At 42.2% G+C, this 19,025-nt stretch overlaps 1 protein-coding gene across 1 annotated transcript; it reads right to left on the bottom strand.

The window, feature by feature from the left end:
- Positions 1–977: 977 nt before the first annotated feature.
- On the bottom strand, positions 978–14,078 carry FFAR4 (free fatty acid receptor 4). The gene is made up of 3 exons (XM_007431761.3): positions 13,551–14,078; positions 5,353–5,481; positions 978–2,821 (listed from the first exon to the last, which is right to left on the bottom strand). Exons 1-3 carry the CDS (start codon positions 14,076–14,078, stop codon positions 2,414–2,416), a joined length of 1,065 nt encoding a protein of 354 aa, XP_007431823.1. The 3' UTR covers positions 978–2,413.
- Positions 14,079–19,025: the final 4,947 nt, after the last annotated feature.

Below are 19,025 nucleotides of genomic sequence, written 5' to 3'. Positions count from 1 at the left end.
GCACCTTTTTGCAACATACATGTCCATGTTTCTTGTATGTATGCTATGAGTATTTTTTTTATCTTTTTCATAAATTTTATATGAACATGGTTTGTCAGAGCCCACTGATCTAGAGTAGGAACGTGGGGAGCTCCCTTACATGGAGTCAGATGCTGGACCCAGAAGCATCTTCTACAAGCCTTTGTTTTGTCAAACTGATGAAACATACATCATGGTTATCACGATGCAAATGCTGCTGCTTATGAATTTGTGTCTCATTACAAGTACAAAAAAGCTGAAATTTGCCTTGCACCATTGAGGTGCACATTTATTACTTGCCTTCCCCCACCCCCAGGGCCAGAACTGGACCATTTTGCTGGCTGGGATTGAACAAAACCCTTAATTTGGTTCCTGCAAGTAACCCTTATTCTGTATTTACCTAATATATTAAACCATGAACTAACCAAAACAAGCAGCAATTGTACAAGGCACTAAGCCACAAAACAAAAACAAAAAATAAAAAAATAAGCCAATGCATGTTATACATACAGTTATTAGATCTTCAACTGATCTGGTCAAGCATGTTATGTGAACTTAACTGGAGCTCTCCTGAGAGGCTCCATTCAGAATTGAGGGGTCTTTGGTTAGGAAATACAGAACATGAGATCAATGTGTGTTTATAGGACATACTGTAGTAGCCATATTGCATAGCTGACAGTGTCTGATGGAGAGAGATTGCAGTGGTGCTCCCAGTCTTGGGCTTCCTTATCTCACTTACTCTCAGCCTGTCCATTGGAGACAGTTGCATGTGTACTGTTAAGCTCCCCACAGCAGAACAAAACCCGAAAAGCAAGATTCATGATGAGTTACGTTTATTGTCAAGAAGGTAAAGATTCTTTTTTAATTTAAAGATTAAAAATTTTAATACATAGAATCTTGGAAACAGAATAAGTCAAAATTGTAGCACTGATTTATCAGTGGGTTCATCAAGATGGGTTCTCTGAGAGTTGTTGAACTTTTCTGAACTCTTTTCCCCAGAACATGAGACCAAATTGCTAACTGTTTCCCAGATCAGGCTGGCATTGAAACAAATCCCTCTGCTCATCATGATTAATGTTCTGAGATACTTTCATACCTTTCTCACCCCAAGATCCCTCTTATGTTTATGTTCTCTGCATTAACCTCTCCAGACTATTCCCACAGTAGCCTGAGATCTTATTGCTAATAACAGAGTTCTGACAATGCCAGAGTCCAGATTCAGCCATAGAGCCCAAGAGGCAAAGTCTAAGAGACTATGGGATTTGCTTTTAAACTGGAAATTTCAATTGAATATTCATAGGAATCAAATCTATCTGATTATGATTCTAAGACTGAGGGGGCCAGCTAAATACACATATATGATTTTAGGTCAGGAATAATTAATCAGTTCTTTCTACTGGTGTAGGCTTTCATGGTCAGTATCAATCAAGTGATGAGATTTTGGGCTGAATAGAGGTGGTCTAGGTTTCTGGCATCTTGACATTTCACTGGCAGTTGTGGCTGGCATCTAGAGAGGCAGAGTGAGCTGCTTTGTAGTGTACTTCTCAGCAGCTCATAGACAATGGAACAGGGACTGACTGGGCTCTTGTATTTGAACCTGGCAAGTTGATCTCTGGTCTCTGATTGGTCCATGTTGCAGGAGTCCAAGAAAACTGGTTCCTGATTTGTTTTTCCTCTAGGTAGAGGTGTTTTTCCTCTATTGGTACCTCTAGGTAGACTTATGAATGGTCCATTTTAAAGAAATTCCAAGAGAAATCGTTCCTGATTGGTCTGTCTTTGAGTCAGGCTACTGATTAGTTCCAACACAAATGGACCAATCAGAAGTCTCTCTGCACAAAGGACCAATCAGCAGCCTGGTTCAAAGATAGGCCAATCAGAAACTGGTCCTCTTATTCTCTATAGCCACCAATTAAAAAAAAATCTGTGGTCAGAAATCTAAGACATCACCTCCTAGAGCAGCGTTTCTCAACCTTGGCAACTTTAAGATGTTTAACTCCCAGAATTCTAAAGTTGTCAAGGTTGAAAAACATTGTTCTAGAGGAAAACTGACATGTTAAAAGTGGTACAGGCATACTTAAATGGTGAAATCTTCCAGTAGCTGGCACTTTATTCTATACTTGCTCTTATGAACCCAACAGTCCCATGTGAACCTGTTGCTTTGTCACAGATATACACAAGGAGATTTGAAGATCCTGAAGAAATCATCATTTTAATAAGTTGATGGTATAATATGGAGATGCTCTCAACTAAACTGTTTTAATGCATGTTTATTGCTATCAGATTTAATCCTTGTTTCTTACCACCACAACCCTCTCTACAAATTGATTGTTTTCTCAACTGCTTACTCCAGTTCTTAAAAACTGTTGACATTCTTCTTATGAGGAATACCACACAGTTATCTGGTGATAACAGCTACTGTGAAATGTCTCTCATTATGTTGCTTCAGGGAAGTGTCTGTTGTAATCTCTTTTCTCCCAAGAGGATCTTGGCAACAGAAAAAGATTTGCCTCCAACCATGTCTAAATTGGACTATATTATATAAAACTGGATTGACGATTGAATTGGAAAATGTAAAAGCCATTATCCAGAAGAAAACAAAAGATGCAATGTTCACATCTGGATTGAACTTATGTACTAAAATGAGGAGAATGGTGATGATGATCGGGCTCCACATGACAAAGAAGGAAATCATCAGGAGAAAAAGAGTCCGAAACAATTTGAAATCTTGCTGGGAAATGCGAATGTGATGTCTCTCAGAGTAGGCCATGCCCACCTGCAGGCGTCTCCTTGAGGCCTTGGCAATCTGCAATGGAAATCAAGAATATCTTTTTCAGTGATTCTACGATGGAAAGTAAACCTTGTGAATTACATTTCTTCCCTTTGAGAAGGTTTGAAAAATGATATCACAAATTTCATGTTTAGGATTTTAAAATCTTTTTTAAAAATATATTTTTAGACTGCCTGCAAGCTCACAGTACTTTCTTGAGATGAGCCCAAGGTGGCAAAAAAGGGAAAGGACAGGACTGGCCTGGATACAGGACAAAGGATAACTACGGTAAATTTTATTTCACTAAATTTGATGGGAAAGCACCCTCTATCATACTAAGGACAGCAGATCATTTAAAAACAGATAGAGTAGTACAACTACAATTGAGAAAATGTTATTGAGGTACCAAAGAATAGCTGAGGTGGTGGTCCTGCCATTGCTGTCTCTCAACTTCTGCTGCCTGTCCAGTTTCACTATTTCTGTTTCCTGTTACACTGAAGCTCAAATTATTGTGGCGGAAGAATCTTGGTGGAATGTGTAACAGCAAAGAATTCAGCTCATATTACTGCAGCCATGGCAGTAATATAGCATTAAATACATATCATCGTACCTATATCAACGTAGTATTATGGTTCACAAAGGTTTATTCAGTAGAGTGAACTTTACACCCAGTCTTGGGCTTCCTTATCTCACTTATCTCACCCAGTGTTAATTTTCTGCATCTCTGCTGGCATCTAGTGACTGTCTGGATTTCTGCCAATCAGATATGGTAGTCCTATCAAAGAGATCCATTCCTTTATGATGCAGTGCTAGCTTCTGGTCATAACATTTTCATGCAGAGAGAGTATGAAAACTTCCGTTCTAAACTACTGGGACATGAAGTTCCAAACATCTGGAGAATGGTTCTGACTGCCTAGAAAAATATTTGATATGATGGAAAAGGGAGAGGAGGTTTCTAATCAATATTACAACCACTAAAGATGCTGTACATTAGAAGTAGGAAAACTGCGATGTTCCAGGAAACTTGCTGAACGATAATTCCTACCAAATCCAGCCAGGATGGTCTCTCATTTGTCCACTCCTTTATTTCTCTGTGTTGGACAGAAAAATGGAAGGTCCTAAAGACAATTTAAATAACTCACTTTAAATTTTAAAAAATCCACTTGGAGCATATGGGAAAAGAAGCAGCTTCAGTTACAACAGCCTTCTTTAAGCTGTTACCTTACAGATATCTTGGAACATCAACAGTTCTAACTGGATCTAAGAGGTCAAGCATATAGCAACTATTAAGTCAGCTGCACTGATTACCAGTCTGCTCTGGAGTTAATTTAAGATGCTGATTATGACCTTTAAAGCCCAAATGTCGGGTACCAGATGTGGGCTTTCAGAAGACCAGTAAATGATAGCAGAGACCTAGTGTTTTCTACTAGGCTGGTCTATGACTGTAAACCAGGAGACTGTAAGTTCTAGTCCTGCCTTAGGTATGAAAGCCGGCTAGTGACTTTAGGCCAGTCCCTCTCTCTCAGCCCAACTCACCTCACAGGGTTGTTGTTGTGGGGAAAATAGAAGGAGGAAGGAGTATTAGATATATTTGCTGCCTTGTGTTATTTATAAAAATAATAAAGGTGGGATAAAAAAATTCTTTAAAAAATTGATTTGAGTGTTTTCTATATCTCTGTGCTGCCATCTACTGGCTATCTGCATTTTTGCAATCCAGATCTGGCAACCCTACTTAATGGCTTGGGATCAAACTGCAGGTTAAAAGACTGCCTGCTTACACATAAATCTACCTGGCCTATACATTCATTCAATTCAAATCCTCACTCCCTATGTAGCAGGCTTTTCCAATGGCTGGAAAAGCCATTTGTGGAATTCTTTTATTGCCCAAAACACATCTAATCCTGCTCTCTCAGCTTTCAGGTAGAAGCTGAACTTTCCCGAGGTAGAACACTTGACTTTCCCCAGACTTAGCTAACGTATTCTCCACTCTGATATACTGATTTTTATGTTATAAGATCATACGTTGCATTTTTTTACATTCTAGTTTTAAATGTATGCTGTATTTTTAGTTCCATTTTAATTAGCCTGTTAGATTGAATAAATAAAAGTGGCTCCTACTTATAACTTTGGAATTTGCTGTCATGAGATATGGAGCTGGCTGGCAGTTTGACTGGCTTCCTAAAAGGGTTGTGATCATTTATGGAAGTCATGGAGATTATCGGTGGCAATGTGACTGCCTCTGAAAGCCATCTGCTGGGAGACTAGTGGGCTTCCCTGTGCAGTTGGTTGGCTACTGTGAGAACAGACTGCTGGACTTAAGATGGGCCCGGGGTCTGATCCAGAAGGGCACTGTTTATGTTCCTATATTATAACAATAAAAGTTACTGAGATTGTTAAGAATACTAAAAGTTGAGTGTTGCTTATTGCATTACCAACTTCCTTTGGAATATTCTTGTGGTCTGCTATTACTGTCTATAAAAATGAAAATCCATTTGAAACATCACTCCGAGTTTTAATAGTTGGCAACTCTTAGCATTTGTTTAAAAAAGCAGAAGTATGAAAAATACCTGTAAAATCTTTGAATAACTAATTACAATGACCAATCCTGGTATAAGGAAGATCACAGTGGCAAAGGACACATCCCAAGCGATTTCTCCTGCAATGCTGGGCCAAACCAAAGTGCAAATATACACTTCCTGTAAGCAAAGAACAAGACCTCCGTAAGCACTCCATTTGGACACTGGCTTTCACCACGTTTCAGAGAAATGCATCTGACTCTTTCACATGAGAGAATTACTAACCAAATATAAGCTATGGAAATAGCCAATAATTAAAATATTTCTTATTGTAAAGTCAAGTACATGTTCAAATAAAGGTGTATAAACCCATGGGACTTGGAAAGCAAAAAAATGACACCTAGCTATTATATCAGTGTGACTGAATAGTTTGGCAAACATTGGAAGCCAGATTTCCTTACCTCAATCTTTCTACGTTCATAACAGCTGCAGATTACAACTGAAAGATTATACAGTATGTACTATTCCCTGATGATTATGCTTCCTGTTTCTTCTTATGGTCTACGCATCCATCTTGCATTTCTACAGGGAAGCCTGTTTCTTTATGCAGGTACACCAAATCTTTAGTAGAAACAAGGCTACCGTATCTGGCTGCAAAAATCTGGACAACCACTTGATGGCTGCAAAGAGAAACAGAAAACTCTAACATTTTGTTGCCATCAAGTGGTTTCTCATCTGGTTGTTGCATGCCAGATGTGGAATAGCAGACAGAAATATTGTTCAAGCATAGGAAACAAAGACTTTTATAAAATCTGGTTATAATTCATCACTATACTTATTTTTGTGCACATTTTTCTATATACCATATTTTTTTATAGTTACCAAAGTTGAAAAAGTTTGACAGAAAGTTAAAAAAAAAAAAGTGTAGTTGAGGTACTGCTGAACTACAACTCCTAGCAATCCCAGCCAGTTAAGCTAGAGATGAAAAATACTGAGATTTGTGATTCAGTAACATCTGTAGGATCACTGGCAGTGGAGCATCCATGGACAATGTAACCCATCACTTCAGAGAAGCCTATTTCAGTATCAATAAGTTGAGTACAGGTCCATGCAGCCCAGTTCTACCTGACTGGTTCCTCCAGCCAGCATTACCCATCTAAACAAGTCATGAATAAAAACCGTATTATCTAAACCTGGGTTCATCGTTCATTACACTCTTTACAAACTAGATCTCCAAATCAGGATTTTCCTTGGTTTACAAATCCAATCTTGTTTGAGAGCCAGAAATCAGAAACCTGGGGTTAATAACTAAAATTAAGCTAATCAGGGCTGGACCTAGTTAGTCCCTGAAGAGACCACCAAGAAATTGTAGAGCTGCAGGCTGTAAACTAAGCCCAGGGCTGTAAGCTAAGCCAAGAGGAAGGAAATGGCAAACCGCATCCATGCTCTTGCCAAGAAAACTGTGTGGACGTGTCCCTGAAGTCACCAGAAGTCAAGCTCAGCTCAAAGGCTACTTTATTTTAAACCTGTTTTAACAACTTAAAACAGTGAGATTCAAAGGTTGAAGACTGTCCACCTCAGTCCTGCTTTTCCTGAGTACATGCTCATCCATGACCTTGATGGATCTCCCTAAAACTAACTCTAGACAACATATTCAACTTTCCTCCAGTTTTATACTATGCATCAATTATCAAGTCAGAGACATCTCTCTTCCTTGCCTTTATTTGCTCACTCAATGCAAGATGATCAAGATACCTTGCATAACTCAAAATCACTAAATCAAAGCCTACACAATCTCTTTGATACGCCTACATGATGTACTGTAAAGCACTCCATGAACCTGGCAGCTAACGTCAGTCGCACTCTGGGGTGAACAAAACTGAGCTCTCCAATTTGCAATGCCACATTTTATTTTATTTTTTGGCCAACGTGTAATATTTTGCTTGGATCCGAACAAGAAGCAGACGGAAGGCATCTATTAGCTGTGGATGATCTTCCCAACTGTCACACTGTAATATAGGAACAGATCTTTTTTTCATTTACTGTAACTGCCTGAAGATCATTATACCATTATGATAATGAAGGCATTTATGATTTGAATTATTCTTTAACTGCTCTTCAGCCAACACATCAAAGCACCTTATCAGAATAATAAAATACAATAAGTATAAATAAAAAACATAAAACAGCAGCTGATAAAAGTTTAGTATTTGGTACTGTGGGCATACAAACACACCTAGGCAGATAGCTTTGTCATATAAAAGCTTTTAACCTATTCCAAAAACGAAAGCAAAGACAACTTCAGATGACTTTCCGCGGAGCCGAACAATCATATTATTATAATTTTAAATTATCATCACCACATTCACCAATTCATCATCACAGTATCTTACCTTTACAAACTTTGAAGTATTTAAACTTAATAATCTCAGACAAATACAGCTGAGTGTGGAGCTAAGTGATTGGCTTTATTTTATGGCAAGATCTGAATGGAGAACTTTGTAACAGACAGCTTACAATCTCAGCCTCTATGCTTCAGGGGAAGCACAACTGAATCATATATATATGTCTGCTATGTGGCCTGCTGGTAGTTTCACCCCATCAGTCTTAACTACCTTCCCTCTCTTTACTACCATCTGGCCACACTTCTCCAGTCCAAATGACATCCCAATGTCCTCACTGTAGATCAGCGAGTCAATGTCTTGTTCACTCTTAGCATACAGCTTGATGTCATCCATGTAGAGAAGGTGGCTGATGGTAGTTCCACTCTTGAGCTTGTATCCGTATCCAGTCCTTGTGATTATCTGGCTGAGAGGGTTCAAGCCTATGCAGAACAGCAGCGGGGACCTTGGTATATGATGGCCACTTGTGCAAGATCTCTTGAGTTGACTTCCAGTGTTTCTTCCACAGTCCCACTGAGCTCTTGCAGAAGGTCCTTAGTGTCCTGTTGACTTTGTATAGCACCAGGCATTCACAGATCCATATGTGTGGCATTGAGTCGTAGGCTTTCCTGTAGTCAATCCAGGCTGTGTTCAGATCGATCTATGAGCAATTAGTGTTTTCAACCTCTGGTGTTGTTCCCAATGCCCTTCTGAACTGTGCTCATGTACTGGCCCATATGGTCCTGTAGCTTGGCAGCTATGATGCCTGATAGGACTTTCCATGTTGTGGGGAGGCAGATTATTGGCTGGTAGACAGCCAGTGCTGTTCCCTTGTGGGGGTCTTTCGTGATCAGCACTGTCCTTTCTTCTGTTACCCAGTCTGGGTGGGAGCCTGCTGCTAGCAGCTGGTTCATCTGTGCTGCTAGGCATTCATGCACTGCTGTTAGTTTCTTTAGCCAGTAGGTGTGGATCATCTCCAGGCCAGGTGCTGTCCAGATCCTCATGTTTTAGTCCTGCTGTTGGATATCTGCTACTATGATGGTGTGATGGAATGTATCTGCGAAGAGGAGAGTGATGTGATATCAAGGCTATCTGAAAGGAGGGGCTGCATTCCAGGAGAAGAAAGGAGACAAAAGAAAATATAGTCCGCAGGTGGAGTGTGGGAAGTGAAAGAGGTTCAGGACGGCGACTCCCTAGAATCTCCCAGGGTATATCCACTTGTTGCAGTAGTATAGATTTAGCCTGGCAAGATTCTGTCTATAAGGTGTTAGCAAATAAAAGAACTTTACTCAACTGGACTGTTTCCCTGTTGTTCTTGGTCTGGGCCTGAAGATGGTGACTGGTTCCTGTTCTGGGAGATTGCTGTGGTCTGCTCACAGGTCCTGCAGCCACTCTGCACTGGTGTTATGTGTCTTCTTTTTCTCCCATGTGTTCTTCCAGTATTGTTCAGTTTCTGCTCTTGGGGGGTTCTACTGTTATTGCGTTGTTGCACTGCAGTTGGAAGTAAACCTTGGATGGTTCTTTGGAGAACAGGGCGTTTATCTTCTTGGCCTCTGCTTCTCTAGTTTATCTCCTTAGCGTGGTTGCCAGTGCTGTGAGCCTTTGTTTAGCAGTCTCTAGGGCTTCAGATGGAGTCAGGCCTTTGTATTTTTTTCAATAGCTGAGTCTTATCCTTGATCTCCCCACTCTTCTGTAGTTCTACCAGCTGACTAACTTGTCTCCAAGTTGTTGATCTTAGCCTACAACCTTATTTAGGCGGGGGCAGGGGGGGTATTTACTGCTGTTCTTCTTGATCATGTAGCCAAGCATCTCCAGGATTACAGCTGCTATACTGTATACCAGTTCATTGGTTTCAGTTATGGTGGTAGTAGGGATTCTTGTGAGGGCTCTATTGGCATCTTCTAGCCTACGTGGTGCCTGGAGGCTGTGAGGGTCTGGATGGGGAACAACAGGCTCCAGCTGAACCTTGGTAAGACGGAGTGGCTGTGGGTTAATGGCTCCTCTGTATCTGGGACATTGTCATCGTTGGTGCTGGATGGGGTAGCACTGCCCCAGACAGACCCAGTGCATAATTTGGGGGTCCTCCTGGACTCACGGCTCCTGCTCGAAGAGCAGGTGGCAGCCGTGCCCAGGAGGGCTTTTGCACAACTGGGTTGTGCACCAGTTATGCCCTTTCCTGGATCGGGATACCCTTTGAACGGTCACTCATGCCCTTGTTATCTCCCAGATAGACTACTGCAATGCGCTCTACATGGAGCTACCCTTGAAGAGTATCCAGAAGCTTCAGCTGGTCCAGAATGCAGCCGCATGAGCTATTTTTGGGGTCCAAAGAAGGACCCATATAACACCTTTGCTTTGTGAGCTGCATTGGGTACCAGTTTGCTTCTGGGTCCAATTCAAGGTGTTGGTTATCACCTTTAAAGCCCTACATGGCATGGGGCCAGGCTACCTGAGGGACTGCCTCGCCCCCACGATTTCAACCCATCCCACCCAATCTCACAGAAAGGGCATGCTCCAGACCCCCTCAGCAAAAGAACTCCAACTAGCGGGGTCCAGAAGGCGGGCCTTCTCTGCTGTAGCCCCCGCCCTTTGGAACATCTTGCCCCTGGAGGTGAGACAGGCCCCCTCACTCCCGGCCTTTCGGAGGGACTTGAAGACCTGGCTCTGCCATCTGGCCTGGGGCGGGGAGGGAGGTCATCAGAAATGGGGTTGGCTAGCCCCCTAGAGGCCTGGTGTTGCTTCCATCGGCCTCTTGGATTTTTTCTCTTCCTTCCATTTTGAGTAAATGTGTTTTTCTCTTTTTACAATTTTAATTATGTATTTATTTGTTTTAATTTGTTGTAAACCGCCCAGAGTCCCCCACTGGGGGGGGAGATGGGGAGGGACAAGTCTGCTAAATAAATAAAAATAAATAAAATAAAATACTATCTGATGGTACTTCTCCACTGAGCCTTGGTAATCAGTTTCGAGGGTTGACTGTAGCTAGTTTATCCATATCAGCTGCTGTTCTCTGTAATGGAGGGGGTGGCAATGATGTTCCAGCTTCAGGTGTTTGCTGCACATCCAATTATTCTTCTGGGTCTTCTTGAGTCCAGGATGTAATGTGCAGTTGGTCTATCTCAAGTTTTGAGAACAGCTTCCTCTTTACTATGTTGAAGCATTGGGTAACTAGCTGTTTCTCAGTTAGTGTGGATGTAGGTCTTCTGCCCATCCATAGTTCCCTCATAGATTTCATATATCCCCTCTCACTAGGTCTACTGACATAGTAGCATTCCATCAATTCCAGGTTCTCTTGTCTCATCCATGCATGGTTTGTGAGATCTAAATGGAAAACTTTGTAGCAGACGGCTTACAACTGTAGCCTCTATGCTTCAGGGGAAGCACAGCTGATGTCTGTGTGTGTGTGTATAACATGCACTGAATTCAGTGGACTCCTGAATTAAATTCAGCTACTTCAGACCCTGGAGATAAAGTGGAATCTCTATTAAGTAAATTAAACTGAATCAAAATACTCAGGGGTATTTTGTGTATATATTGGCACTTTCAGAGTGCCATAAAATCAGAGGTTCTCAAGGGAAAAAAAGTTACGTTTATAATGCTAAGATGGAAAGAAATGGAAGGAAGGTGGCTGGAGTTAAGTAACTGACAAGTGTACTTTCTAATCATACGGAATGATTCACCAGAGGTTTTCCAATCACAGTATCTTGAGAAAGGCATTTGCCTGTGGTTATCTAATTCTATCCCAGAACAATAATTGCAGCATTTACTTGTCTTAGAAAAAACATAGAAAGGAACCTAGCTTCAAACCTCTGCATCTGTATTGTGTAATTTGGCAGGTTTCTTCCCAAAAAGTATTGACCATTTTTGTAGATATTGTTTACCAAATAAATAAATGGGGCATAGAATTATCTTTTTTCATTGAACTGTAAGACTCCTGGAACGTGGCAGTATTTATTTTCTCAGGAGAAGCAGCGATGTCTGCAAACATAATCCAATTCTGACCCAAACTAACAGGTACAGACAAGGCTCCTTGTAAAAAAGCAGAATTTAACAGAATACCCCCAAACCTCCAGCACATATTTCACAGAACCTAGACAGGTTTTATCCCCTCAGAAGCAAGTACTAGACCTACAAATTTCACCCCTTATATTAGAAAATAAAAACTGGTCATTTGTGTCTTTCCCATGCTAGTCTCACTCTGTTTTCCAAATCACTAAATCAAACCTGGACTGGAACTTGGGACTGGTGTGAGAGTTGACTTCTTTCCCATCCTGACCACCCAGGAAGAGATGGAAGGAAAAGTAATCAAGTGATAGTTCACTTGGGCTCCCAAAGATTCATGCTAATCCATGAAGTTATTTGTAGTCTCACAGAAGAGGCTGAGATTTATAAAATTTATTCTAGAAGTTTCCTTTACTGAGGTTTTCATGGTGGTCCCTCATCCTCCACATTGTTATACTGTTCGATCTCTGGAATCTCCATAGCAGGGAAATCTATAAGTTCAAAATGCAGAGCCACCCCCACCTCCTGATCTGGCAAAAAAGAGATGATTTGCTAGTTTGTTATGAGAAGCTCATTTTGGCTACTACAGGGGACTAAGGATTTCCAGTAGGCAAGTGACCACGTTGCAAGAAAAAAGGTGCAGGTTGTGGCTTGTTTATCAAGCTGGGGTAAGAAACCTCTTTTCCCCAGAAAGGTAAACATGTAGTAGACTACCTTCAAAAACATGGAGAATTTCATTCCTCCTTCAGTAGCCCAAGAATCTCATGCAGAAGATACAGGAGGTAGTGCAAAATACCTGGAAAAGAAACAAAAATGGTGGCAGTGGAACAGAAGAACGTTTTTCCTGTCTGCCACAGGACTTCTGCATTTCCATGACAAATGGGAGCTGATGAATCTCTTTGCATATCTAATACAGACATTCGGGCTGGTGATGAATAGATGGACTGATCCATGCTTCCATCTCCTGTTTATTTCTTTGCTGCACATGCAGGCACAAGATAACTTTACCTTCTATACGTTCAGCAAAGAAACACAATAAGCCAGCAGTGGATGGATCGAGATCATCCCTCTACCAAGCCAGATGCCTGGTTTCTACACTCAGCACGCAGGACGTCTGGCAAGGTCTAAGACAGACACATGGCGGGTTGGTGATGTAGGGACAGCGTGATCCAGGCAAAGCAGCTTGAGACCCCGATTTAGCTGTGCCGCGTTCTCAAAGTACACCCTGAGCATTCAGCATCCTGAAGTCTGTTGACTGTTCTTGCTCATCAGAGTCTTTTGAATCTGGGGCAATATCATATGTAAGACAGCATGTGACGTGCAGCCTTATTCTAAAAATGGTAGAATGGTTTGGAAGGGGCATTAGAGATCATTGAGTCAGCCTCGTGACTGGACAAAACTACAGCACATCTGACAGATGGCCCCTCAGCCTCCGCTTAAATATCTCCAGAGACGGAAAGAGGGTGGCTTCAGTGGGTCTTAATTCCAAGTGAAATATGCTAAGCTCCAGCCTGAGCCGTTTGAATGCTGCTATTTAGTAGTAATAGGGCTACAACCTGACCTAACACAGGGAAACCCCAGTTCTAATCCACACTCAGCCCTGAAGTTCACTTAGTTATCTTGATTAGTCACCAGCTTAACTGATGTGTGGAGAAACTGGAGGAGAGCCAGAAAAACAGCACAATTTCAAGCGGAGAATATAAGTATAGGAAACCAGAAATCAGTGCCTGAGGGTGAGTGTGTGGTGCTTAGGACTTGGGTAGGAAAGCTGTGCGTTTGTACACCTGCCACCACATCTCTTGCCACACCAGAGTCCTGTGGCGGCTGGCTGGTCACGGGTGCCGGCCACCACCGGGATCAACTCACCTGGCCCCTGGTGGGCAGCGGCTGGACGCTGAAGAAGAGGCTGAGCGGGAGGGTGGCCAGGGCCGAGAAGGCCCAAATGAGCAGCAGGCAGGCGGCCACCAGCCGGCCCTTCCAGGGCTTGGAGGGCTTGAACCGGACGATGCTGACCACGCGCTCCAGGCTGACGGCGGCCAGCGAGAGGATGGTGACGCTGCCGCTCAGGCTCATCAGGTAGAAGAGCAGGTGGCAGACCGCCTCGCCCAGGGTCCAGCTCTCGGTCCAGCGCACCACCGCGATGACGGGGATGGCGCTGATGAAGAGCAGGTCGGCGCAGAAGAGGTTGAGCACCAGGCAGCTGGCGGCGCCCGGCCGGCCCTTGCGGCGCACCACCAGGCGGATGGCGCCCGCGTTGGCCGCCAAGGCGAGGGCGAAAATCGACGCCAGCACGGCCGTCTCCAGGACGCTCAGCCCCACGCGAACGGCGGCGCCCTTGAAGTCCGAAAAGAAGGGGAAGAGCGTGCCGTTCCCGCCAGCCCCAGCTCCGGGCATGGGGATGCGGGCGCCCGGGGCATCAGGCGGGCGAGCCGGGCGACGGAGCAGCAGCAGCCGCCGCCGCAGCTCTCTTTCCAGCCCTGTCCGCTCCGCACCCCAGGCCGGACACAGGCCCGCTTCGCCGCCTCCTTCCTCAACGGCGACTGTCGGCTGGACTGAGCACCTGGCTAGCTCGCTGCGGCTTGTGCAACAAGGAAGTGGCGGGAGGCGGAGGAGAGCAAGCCGCGCTGTCCCGCCACAGGGAGGGGAAGCGAGGACCTTGCGAGGCGTAAGTGGCGCAGAGGAGCAAGCATCGCTGCCTTCCGTCTGCCGTCCACAAGCTCTAGCAGCCCCTCAAAGCAGATCCTCCTCCTCCCGCCCCTCCAGTGGGGCTAATGGACAGGCGAGGGCCGTCGAAAAGGAGCGGAGGCGAAACTGCGTCTGCGTGGCGTTAGCCAAAATGGAAAAGCCCAGCGGAGTTACTGAGTCCCGCCGAAACTGAAAAGGGACGTAAGGGAACCTGACTGAGGAACTAGCGAAGCGTTGGCTCTCTCACTTAGGGAGGAAAAGGAAAGAGGGAGTCATTTTTTAAGGGTTGACAGGAAAATGAGAGGACCTGCCATGGGGCCCAACGGGAATTCAGTGCAATCGAGTGACAGGGCCCGGAGGAAACTTTAGAAGAGGGGAATGGAGAAGGGAATACCCTAAGCCCCATTTAGAAGGGAGCATCATTTAGTTCAGTGGGACTTAGTCCTGGGTAAGAATGTAGAACAGTGTTTCTCAATCTTGGTGACTTGAAGATGTGTGGACTTCAACTCCCAGAATTCCCCAGCCAGTTGGCTGGGGAACTCTGGGAGTTGACGTCCACACATCTTCAAGTTGCCAAAGTTGAGGAACCCTGATGTAGAAGATTAGGGTCCTAAGATGTGGCTTGGTTGTTTTTGCTGCAGGAGAGGAAGGCGCAACTTTTCTGAATGCAGGAGAAGGGTCCCTTCAGGTAATCTATGGGTTTCCTTTGATGCGGCCCCTGCAGACCGTCCACCTAGAATACAGTGATCCTTTCAATTACTTACTCTGAATTGATTGCCTATTTATGCCCCACCACTTAAGTGGTTCCTACTGCTAGTCAGCCATTCCGCTGACTTCCCATGTCTTTCCAATCACAACTGAAATCATGCCCATTTGCTGCTGACTACCTTCAGGGATCATTCATTTTATCATCCTTTCTCACTAGGTCATTGGAAGCTATGCTGGAAATTAATGAGAGGATATGTATTTTTCCATTTATCTATTAAAATGCATACCATATTTTTTATTGACCCCCAAACTGCTATCTCCCCTTGACTCCCATGATGGAAGGTGGTTCTTGTTGGGCCGTGTCTTTCTTGAAAGGACTGGGATCTGTTATACACTGGGCACCTCCAGACAAAATTCAAATATTGTGCTTAGGAAAAAATAGGTCTGAACAGTCATTCAGAGTACTTTTAAGCATATGACAACTCATCTATTTAAAATTCAGATGAACAGAAACATTCTAGTGTGCAAAGTTGCACTGTGAGGGTTGTATTACAATCACCCACTTGTAATTCACTATGCCTTGCTTTGTTGACTTGAAGTTGCCTATGATGAGAAACCTAATCAAAGTTCATTATTGAAACTCTCAACATTTACTTTGTAGAATGCTTTAATCTAAGCTATCAGCTCATTCAAGAGTGACCTGGGAAATAGTTTGAAGCCATGTGATTTGTCCTAAGATAATCCTGAATCTTGTACCATCAAGCTTTCCAGTAATATCATTTAAGTCTTAAACAGTGCAATCCAGCTGTCCTGCTATGCAGTTTAGAATGGTGAAATGAGATTGAGACCCTAAATTTATCTATTCCCTAAATTCACTGATCATTCTATTTCCATGAAAATTCTGTAGAGCTCAAAATCTAAACAAGGGATTTTTCTGCATGCTGATAAAGAAACTGGTCTGTTTACATGATTGTCACAAAATGTTTTTCTCTTATATAATATTAATGGGCTGTTATATCAAAAATAACATTTACAAGAATAAGTGATCTAAAGAAGTGGTAGTTACTTTGTTCTGTCATTTGTGGACTGGAATTGTACTTTTATTGAACCCAACCCTCAGCGATTAAACTTCCATTCTGTATGTCTTTATCATAATGGGTTGACATATTCACCATCTAAACAGGTGCATTGTGCTGTTTAATGTTTGCAAAGAAACTATTCATCATTGAATTTGTGATGTTGATTTTAGTCACTGCATAAGAGCTTACTCATAAGATGGTTAAGATTAAAAGTTTAGTTTCAAGAAACAGGAAATGAAACACTATCTTTTTAATACTGGAATAATACTGGGATAGAGACAGTCTATGCAGACCAATGTTATCTACATCTTTTTCTAATCTGGCACCCTCTGGAAGTTTTGGACTACATTCCCATCCCCAATCAGATCAACCTATAGTTTTGCTGACAAGAATGCCAGGAGTTGCATTCAGCACATCTAGAAGGTATTGGATTAAAGTAAGTACTTTCACTGATGGTAGATCTTGAAAGTTCAGATGAGGAATTTTGTGGCCTCCAAATATTGCTGAAGTACACATCTGAGCAGCCAATGAAGCTAGTAGTAGAAGCTGCTAGGAGATATTGTCAGCATCCCTCAACATCCCTTATTGGCTGTAACTGCTGAAAGCTGAAGGGATAAAGGTTCCCCATCACCACGTATGGTGAGTGAATGGAAATGTTATTTACGCACTCCAGCAGTGCAGCTATGAACATATCTACTCATATGTATACATATGGAGTTCAATAGAATCATTGCCCATCACAGATTTGGTTTATTTTCAGCCTCCAAACGTTTCCTTTCTGTAGCTGGAGATTAAGAACCTGGGAAGAGAAGGGAGCAGGCCTGATTAACTATGAGCCTGCCAGTCCCAACGATTTACCAAGTAACTAAGGGAGGGAAGGAAAAAAGATTCTCATCTCTGGTTTATAATTTCATTGGAAACCTATCTTTTTATCCATTGATTGAAGTTTTCTTGAAGCCTTGAAAACATTCTGTTCTAATGTTTTTATATTCTTTGCTGATGAGTGTTGACATATCATCTTTAAATATTTGTGAAGTTACATGGACATTATTATTAGTTTGTCTAGGGAGACAGGGTGGTTTTCAGGTGCTCCCAATTGACCAGTTACAGTCAAGGGATTGTTTATTGCATTTCTTGCGCCAAAGTATGTATTCCTGTATTTGTAGACAGCAAATAAAAATAGGTTGTCTTAGTTCTTTCTGTTACATTAAAGCAAACAGATGGCAGAGGTTTTATGCAGAGAAGCAGATGGATTGCAGTTGACATGGTGACTAAGGTAGGCCGGCAGTGTTTGAAAATAGTTGTGCAGGAATAAAGAGTTCACTCACACAGGAGGAAAAATAATTTTGCCACCTCCTACAGTTACTTGATAGAAACTGTGTATTTTTCTTCAACCCACACTTTGATGGAAACATGTCAAGTTCAACCAAAAGAGTGGAGGATTCTTGTGATTAATAATTTGTTAACAGAACAGGCTTTGACTTACCAAAATATAAAACATTAATTAATTATAGTCTGCCTTAGGTAGGTTAATTTATAAATTAGAACAAATGTTTAAGCTACAGTAAGTTTAACTGGAAGATGGATCACTTTTTTCTTATCATTTGATTATATTCCACCTTTCTTCAAAGTCCTTGCATTATTTCTTTGGACATATAATTGCTGAAGTAAGGAATAGTTTACCTTTAAAGCCTAATATTGACAGTTTTGAGGACTACAGTTTAATGAAACTGGGCAAGGACACATTTTAGTAATTCACTGCTTGGGTGACGGAAAAACATGAGCTACTACAAACAGGTTCAACTTGATTTAAGTTGGGAGCCTGTAGAGGATAAACTTAAACATGTTGATGGGCGGAAAGCTCTAATAGAGAGATGCATTCAATTATGTATTTTTAAAATGTAATGAGCAATAAATTTATGAGACTCAATTGTTCAGTCAAGCCGAAGCAAGAATTACTAGCAGAATGACTTCAGTATTAAGATAGGTATGTTTACCTCACTGCCCTACTTAATCTTCCCATTAAGGATTAAGTGATTTCCCACTGTCCTGTATTTTTGTTCTAAAAATGTATATGCCTAAAGCAGACATATCCTGAGAATATCTTATAAAAAAATAGAGTAATAAAACACATTGAAATCATGCACATTGAAATCAGTAGTTAAAAGGAAAGATATTCAAATATGCAGGCCTCCTGTGATGGATGGAAATTCCCTAAAGGGATTTCACAACTGACAAAATTGTTTATCAAATTATTACCCAACTCATTTCAAAAAGAAATCTGAGAGGGAATTCAGAAGATGGCCTCTATTGTCAGGCAACTTAATGGAACAGTCAATAGCTGCTTCTGCAAGAATGCAGGGAGGGCTTTAGCGATAACAGTAGAACCATCTTTGTAATCACTTGGAAGCTAATGGCATTATTTAAGGTCATGCAAAGTTTTTCCCAGTGCCTGTTTCTAATCAAGGTAGCTGCTTTTTCAACTAATGCCCACTTTTTATGCTTCAAAATACTCCTTCTGGAGATGGCCAAGTTATTATTGCCCATGAGAGCAGCAGTATCTGCAGCAAATCATAATACCAAAATGATATGTACAGTGACATCATCACATAAATGCCGTGATTATGTACTCGTATCTCAATGTCTAATACAAACACATAAGTCATGGCGTTTGCATGATGAGACCATGCATATTTTATTGTTCAGCTCCGTTTCTCTCACCCTTGCAGATATCCATATGGGTGACTTTAAGGGCTGAGAGGCTCTGTTTTACTGATGATGCTTGGTTCTCCACTGACAAAGCCAAATAGATGTGTACTTTCAGATTGTAAGTCTAATCCTTCAGGGAGGGGATTACCCTGCATCTGGA

Source organism: Python bivittatus, unplaced genomic scaffold (assembly GCF_059951505.1).
Source record: "Python bivittatus isolate LINGU-HERP-01145 unplaced genomic scaffold, Pbiv_v1 ctg000780_np1212, whole genome shotgun sequence".
NCBI classification, from domain to species: domain Eukaryota; kingdom Metazoa; phylum Chordata; class Lepidosauria; order Squamata; family Pythonidae; genus Python; species Python bivittatus.
This window is presented reverse-complemented; position numbering and strand designations above follow the sequence as displayed.